This window comes from Poecilia reticulata, linkage group LG7 (genome assembly GCF_000633615.1).
Source record: "Poecilia reticulata strain Guanapo linkage group LG7, Guppy_female_1.0+MT, whole genome shotgun sequence".
Lineage (NCBI taxonomy): Eukaryota > Metazoa > Chordata > Actinopteri > Cyprinodontiformes > Poeciliidae > Poecilia > Poecilia reticulata.
This window is the reverse complement of record NC_024337.1, coordinates 11,570,501-11,578,437: the sequence shown is the minus strand read 5'-3', so window position 1 is coordinate 11,578,437 and position 7,937 is coordinate 11,570,501. Positions and strand designations below refer to the sequence as shown.

At 38.1% G+C, this 7,937-nt stretch overlaps 1 protein-coding gene across 1 annotated transcript in view; it reads right to left on the bottom strand.

The window, feature by feature from the left end:
• casz1 (castor zinc finger 1) overlaps positions 1–4,992 on the bottom strand; it is a 94,005-nt gene extending 89,013 nt beyond the window's left edge. Inside the window, exon 1 of the mRNA XM_008413416.2 lies at positions 4,561–4,992. Coding sequence (XP_008411638.1) covers positions 4,561–4,609 — 49 coding nt within the window. The 5' untranslated portion in view covers positions 4,610–4,992. The remainder of the gene's footprint in view (positions 1–4,560) is intronic.
• Between the last annotated feature and the right edge of the window lie 2,945 nt (positions 4,993–7,937).

Sequence of the window (7,937 nt, the reverse complement as noted above, 5' to 3'; positions counted from 1 at the left end):
ATATATTAAACGTCATAACCGTTTACCTTTTTGCTTGGAAAAAAAATATATAAATAAAGTTTTTACACAGGTTTTACAAAGATGAATCTGTCATCAGAATAAGTCAATTCAGGGTTGAACAGTTTATTTCATGTCTGTCTCCAAGGTTTTCTTTATGACATATACAGAAAGAGCTTTTTTTGTGTGTGTTTTCACAAAAATAATACAGATTAAATGACTCTAAAATTGTGCTTATTTTTCTCTGTAGGATTATCTATTATTAAGTATTTTAAATTTTGGTTTAAAAATAAAAATAGCCGTCTCGTGTCGCTCCCCGACACAGTTTTGCCCTGGACCAAGAGCCATTTCGGCCATATTACAAACAACGTCACAACAGGAGGACAGAAATGATAGGGGCTCTGGCTAAATGCTACAAATATTTTGTCTCAATGCCAAAGGTTGGAAAAATAAAAAAGGTTCTCATGGTGTTTTTTTTTTCTCAAGTCTTGAATTCCTGTCAAAGAAAAGGTGGTAGAGAAGTGAAACTGAGAAATGTACACGGCACCAAAGTGAGAAGGCAGATTTGCTCCAACACCCACTCCTCTCTATGCTTTCATTTAAGTTTTTTTTTTTTTATCATCCGGGTATGATTAACTAAACTTTCCAACACAACAAGAAAAAACAAGAAAAAGTTGCTGATATTGGACCACACAAAGTGTCTCTGTTGTTATCTGCTATGAGTCTGACCCCACCTGCCGTATTTATCCCCGAGATAAGCAGGTCAGCAGATAAAGCATTCTGTTATTAACAATGCCAATCATTTCCTGCTTTCTCTCCCATGAAAGTCTCATCCGAATGCCCGCTTTGCCCACGTATGGGCTGTTTTCACACCTTAAAACCCCCTCTGCCACATTTAAAAGGATTAGACGCCACATTTTGTGCCGGCTTAATGTCTCTTTCAGCCGGTCTAATAAGTGCGCCTCGATAAGCGAAGCATGCAAATTCATTCATGGCCAGTTGAGACCGTGCTTTCAGACAAACGTCTTAAAGTCTTCTTCTGTGCTAATTACCTCTTCATTTTCCCCTTTTTTCTCCCCTCTCTTATAAAGCATATCGACTACTAGAGATTATTCTACTCCCTGATTTTTGCATGAAATTATAATTTCATATGTGAGATAGGGTTATGGAGTCGAAAAGGGATAAAGTTGCAGGACGCTTTTCTTTCAACTCCACACACACTTAGTAACTTACTGGAGTTTGTTGAGACTTTAAATATAATAAAATGCATGTCATAAAAATAGGAATTGTTTTTTTTTTTTTTTTTAGGGGGGTTTAGGTTATGCTATTTTATTCCTTAATTAAACAAATCTGCATGATCCACAATAATCAAAACTTAAGTAGTTATATTTTAGATAATAAAGCCAACGAAGACCCCGGGTGCAACCTGTTTATCATTCTGGAATATTTCTTCACCAAGTATTAATTAGGCCATTACTCCAGATTGGTGACGGGGAGCTTTGAGGTTTTAATTAGGTGCTGGCCACTGCATGAGTGCACAGGAGTGAAGAAAGGGGGTGGTGATGCCTCTTTCCTCGCTCCTGGCCCATATCAAGTACCCCCCTGAACACTTCTGGCTTCCGCCGCGACACGAAGCATGGGCAGGCCACGTGCATCTGTAGTTTATTTGATCATTTGATCTCTGATGTTTCCTCTTTCTGCCGTGCCCCCCTCCCTGCCCGACCCCCCCCAAAAAAGGACCAGTTGGAGCGATTTGGGTATAAAAGACGGGGGTTAAGGTAATTATGGTGCTGGGGGAGGGGGGAGGAGAGTTGCGTCTGATGATGCGGCTTGTGTTCAGTCAAGATACACACACACATACGCACACACACACCTCCCTGCCCTCATCTGCTACGTGTGTGTGCTCCCCTCCTTGTCTACCCATATCACTCTGCAAAACCAGACACACACACACACACACACACACACACACACACACACACCCACACACACACACACACGCATTCACACAAAACCAGCGTAACATCAATCAAATACTCACAGCGTAGGCCCATAAAACTACACAAACACACAGCCTACCTTTAACTCCCGCATCTTAACGCTTTGCAGATCAGGGCAGCTTAGTTTCAATATGTTAAAAGTATTGATTCATTTTAAAATAATCACTTCAAATAAATATTTTTTTCATATTAAAATATAAATCTGAAACATTTATAGCCACAGCTCTGTTATCATATAATTCTAAAAAAAAAAAAAAAATGCATATTCAATAACATAATCTAAAAAAATGTTATTTATTTTTTTTCCTTCAAACAAGGTGCTAAATAAGTAAAAGCCTGAGTGTTTTTCCTCGGTTGACGAGGCGATACTAATCACCTTGTTGCTGTGAAGCAGTCTTCCCTGACAAGGCTCCTTAGAATACGAGGATCTCCCAGGAGGAATCGGCACCAAAGAGGTTAAAGACAATGACTCGCTTTTTTTTTTGTTTTTTTTTTTTGCTAACCCCCCACTCCCCCGTTCTTTTTCCAAACGTCGTCCTGTGAAATTTATTTCAAAACTCTGTTAATCTGCTGTACACAACATTTCCATTAGCCCGGCCCGGCCCCCTAATAAAAATTCCGGGCTAGTTTAATTAAAAAATGTAAATTTACTGTCATCCAAGGAGCAGCAGAAAGAGGAGTGCAACAGCATATTTTATTGCTTAAGACATCAAATTGATTCAGGTTATTGCTAAATTGTGATAAAAGGTTATTGAGGCCCTTCAGACCTGGGCTTGTTTTTTTTCTCACCCGTTTCTTTTTTTCTTTTTTCTTTTTTTTTTGTGTAGGGCCGTAAACGATGGAGAGGTGCCACAAAGGGGTTAATGAGACAAGTCAGTGAGGGAAAAAGGCAATCAACATTATGACTCATACGAGAGCCAAAAAACATTTTCCGAGCCCACAAAAAAAGTTTTAAATTAAGGTGTGTCTCGATAACAGTTGAACTTGTTTGGTTTTTCAATGGAAGAAGCAGGACACCTTAAATAGCACAAATAGAGCGGCGTCTGTGGTGATGGGAATATGCTGTACAGCGTCTCTACTCTGACTTTTATTTAAGACGACACATGTTTGAGTTTTGTCTTTCCACCTAATTTGACGTGGACAAGCCAATGCGGCAGCGAGGTTTCGAGTAAATTTTAAAAAAGTGATAAAAAATTTTATCCAGAGAGGGGAAGTAAATTAAAAACAAACTGTCATAACTAAAAGTAAAGCTACTTATGAAAAATAAATTACTGTTGAATATTTAAAATATTTCAAATGTATATAATTTGTGCAGCTTTTAAACATTAAAACCATATTTACAAAAACAACCACTATCAATTATTGTAATAGCAAAAATATGCAACACAGTTATTGAAACTAGTTCATATGAGCCATTTTATCAACAGGGCAGATGAAGTGAAAGAGCTAAAAGAAGAAGGTCTCGATTAAACTTACAAAAGAAGTGTAAGGACACACCACACATTAATGCTACCTTAAAATGTGAGTTATTTTAAAACACACACACACACACACACACACACGCACGCAGGCGTACACACACTCATCCAAAATGCTCATCCAAGTGCCTCGAAGCAAGAGGAATGACGCTTACAAAGTGTAATCCAGTTACAACGGGACAAGTACATCTTTCTAAAAGTACGCACTCTTAGAAAAAGGGGCAGGTGGCAAATAGAACATTTTAAAAACATAATTACCTGTCGTACAGGTACCTTTTCCCACACATGAATCCTAAATGTCAACTGTTTCTGTTAAAAGTGAACTGCAGTACATTTTGATTTACTGTTAATATAACAACACTAATTAGAGGCAGCTGAAAGGTGCGAGCTCTCCTTTACATGTGTGGCAACATAAAGAGCACAACAGTTTGTTTGCTTTGTCCCCTTGGCAACAAACCCTCAGGCCATTCAGGCTGCCCTTATGGCACTGCCAGCGTCTCTGTGGGTCAATGCAATCATACCTGTATTTTGTTCTTCTGAGTCTTTTTTTTTATTAAAGGGAGATGAAGAGCCAGGGGAAAATGGAGGAAAATAATTTTTATTAATAGAAATAATAATAATAATAATAATAGAAATAATAAAATGAAAGCAAAAAATGAAACACCCTTTTACAGGCAGTTATGCCAGTCCCAGGATAAACACGCACCCTGACGGGAGAAAATGAAACTTGCTTTGTGAACTTTCCTCACATGTGTGCTGTATGTCTCACGCCATCATGAGCCGTGCGCTGGAAAAACGGCCACTTATTTTTGATATTGCAGTCACCTTTGGGTGCTGTCAAAGAGCTATAAATAAGGGTGTTGGGAGACCTGGGTAAACGTACAGCGCTGGCACATTGTTTAATCATGAACAGTTTCCTCTCTCTCTCCCTCTCTCTGTTGCTTTCTCTCTCTCTCTCTCTCTGTAACTCTCTTTCTTTATATTTAACCAGAGATTTAAAAAAAAAAGGCACACCTTAAACTGTCGGCTAATAAAACACATCTGACAAAAATAGAGAGAGAAGAAAAATGAAGAAGAGTACTCACCATATTCAGGGAAGTCGAAGTTAAATCCTCTCAGACATGTAACTTTCATAATATTACTCAAACTCTTGTTAGAAAGTCATTCAGGTGGCTGCTGGCGGAGGGGGGAAATAAAGCGGAAAAGTAACTAGATGAAAAAAAAGAAGGGTTCCTTCAATCAAGCACTAAACTCCTTGACATGTAATCTGTCAATAGTTTGTTGCTGAGATAATGCCGGCTGCCACGAGCGGATTTGATTGGCAGCTTAGGTTCTGGCCCCTCCTTCCTGTGGTTTGACGAGGAGGGGGGTGAAAGAATATGGAGCCTCCCCCTTCCCTCCTCTTGCTCTCTGTTGCGCTCTCTCTCTCTTTCTCCCATACATACACACACAGCCTCTCACACACACGCAGCTCGAGCTGTTGGTGATGTTGTCTGAATAGGCTGATAGGAAATTATGGCAGAGGAACTGGAGCAGTTTTTTTCTCCCTCCCTCAGTGGGCTGGCCTTTCCATCTTTGTGGTCTTCTAGCCTTTCAACTCTCTTGGGGTGGAGCCACCGCTGCCTCTATTCAAATGAGGGGAGAGCTGCACTTTGCTAAAAAAAAGAAAAGGGCGAGGAGGAGGGTAAATTAGAAATTTAATAAAGCATATCATAGCTCTTTTTTTTGTAAATTTGAAGTTTTTCAAGTGACAATGAAAGTGAAGCAGTGCGATTTGATGCAAAAGCAGAAGTAAGAGTGTGTTATTTTTATTCGCATTGCAAGAAGTGTAGGTGAAAGGACATTTCTGAACGATTCTCAAACTTCTTGCAAAAACATAACTTCATTCAAAGCAAATAACTCTTTCACTTCTCTCCCAAAACAGGGATCCTCTCTGTTTCGGTGCTCTCCTTCACAAAGAGAGAGCGGCTCTTTCTCCTCACCTCCACGCTGATAAGCTATCAGTTTTCATTGTAATTTCAGGTGAAATGATAAATGACGGCCGTTACCAGGTGACAATGAATACTTTATAAGACAAACCCCTTATTTGCCTGGCAGTTTCTTCCGCAGTGGCATGCAAAGCGCCTCTGAACCATTTGTACATAAACCCCATGTACTGTAAACATGGCGCCGTGTCAAGAATGTGGCATTTAAAGAGTGACAGAAAATAGAAAGAAACTCTGAACTTTTAAAAAGTGACAATACATTTCTGTATTTTCACAGCAGAGTTGTTTTTTTTTTTTCTTCAACCAATAAAGGTGTGGTGTATGTAGCATTTATGGGTTAGAAAAAAGAGGAAACGAACAACTTTATGGCTGTGAACCATAATACAGAGATACACAATCATGGCTTCAGTTCCTGTCAAAGGAGTGCAAAGTATGTACAGTACATAAAAAACAGGTTTTGGCTGATTCTGAAATTATGATGACTCATCTTGTTTAATGGTGAAAAAAAAAAAAAAAACCTTTTGTCTCCACCTTCTTTACCCACATAAAGGAAAAATGTCCCTAAAAGAGTTTCTGTCAGGCTCCACCCTTGCTCTAACATTGTACTGGAAATAATACTTCAGTTTTGTTTTTTGGTTTGTTTGTTTTACGAAAGCCTAGTTAAACTTGAATTGTTTTGTTCTACATGACAGATTCTGGTAAACATTTATTATTATTATTTTTTATTTAACCTCCGTTTAACCAGAAAACACACATCGAGATTAAAAAATCTCCTTTAGAAACAGAATTAAATATTAATGTGTAACAATACCACTTGTTTGCAATTTCTTAAAAAGATAAATAAATAATTTGTGAATATATTCAGCACAAAAAGCCTGAATTTAGTATTTTGTTTGAAGATTTGTGAATCTATTTTCAAATCTAGAGCACACCCAAATGAAATGCTGACATAGACGTACTGCAGAGTGACGTCACGGACGTCTGCTCCCCTCTCGGCCTCCTTCTGGTTGGCAGGAGAGCCCTACTGCTCCATTCAAGTAGAGCACGAAACGCATAAAAATCAGTGAGGTGACTGTAAACAGTCAAAACAAGTTGTTGTGTGCTAGAAGGTAGAAGTGCCAGAACAAAGAAGATTAACATTTGCAGCAAAAGCTTCTATAGTTTTAAAAGAAAGGGTGAAAACCTATGTTTTGGTAGGGCTGAGATTTAATGGATTGGCTGTAAAACTTAAACTGGAGAAAAAGGCTTTGTTCTTTTAACTGTATCCTTCTTAGTTCAATAATATCTGGCACAGTGGTGACATTGGTGTATACACTCCAGCTCTCTAGAGGGCAGTAATGTACCTATAGCTTGCTTGCAAAACTGATAAAAATTCACAGTATGAGTTTATGATTGCAGGATTTGAAGCCAAGAGTATCACCTGAACATGTTGCTGCAGGTAGGATGAAAATATTAGCATTTCCTACAAACAGTCCAGAACAGACCAGAAGTTCAAAGCCTGTTTAAGCTCAAGTAGAGTTCATAGCTATCCACTAGAATTTAATTTATCTAAAAAACTTGGTGTTTTGTCTAAGATGGTCATGTTTGATTTTTTAAAAAATGTGAAAAAGGATAAAAACAACCAAGGATTTAATTAAGTAGCTTCATTCACCCAGTGCAACACAGTCTGATCTGCAAATTAAGAGTTGCTTCACCTCAGTGAGATTTCTTCAGTCAGACAGCATACAGAGGCATGGAGAGGAAAGTTAATGGATCTGAACCTGAATCAGTTTTTTTAGGTTTTATAACAGGTGCTCATACGTCTGCAGCAGAGACATGAAAACACACGCAGGTGTCTGCTGCTGTGAGGCTCACTATCATTTGTAGACTCAGAATCCCAGTAATTATTTGCAAACTAAACCTAGTTGTAAACTCTTGAGATGGGCTTATTAAATCAATATGGCTGATTAAATCTTTCCCTGGCAAAGTTTTACCAGGATCAACCTCTGGATCATCTAAGCAAACCGAGTGTCCTAATTGGCTACAGAGGAACCACGTATGCCACTGTGCGCCAGGATTTTATCAATACAATCACCAATGTTGCTTCATCAGCTGTTATATTAGAGGATGCATATAAAAAATCAAGTAAATATTTACTTTGTTGTGTTTTGTTTTTTTTCTTTTGTCAGAGGGAATTTTGGGATCTGGATTAAAATTTCCTCGACTATTTTATAAAGTGCCCATGAATGAATACCTGCAAATGTTTTAAAAAAAAGTTCTTATTTTTTATATTTGGGAAAGAAAAAAAAAGAGTAAAAAGTAGATATTTGGTGTTGAGACATAGTTAAATAGCTAACATTTGGGAGTGTTAAGCAAACAATATTTCAGCTTTCATTACGAAATCAGTAAAATACAATTACAAAATGTGTTTAGTTGAAGCGCATTTGTCAGAATAAATTGAAAAAAAAAACAACCTTTAAGCAGGTATTAAACATAAT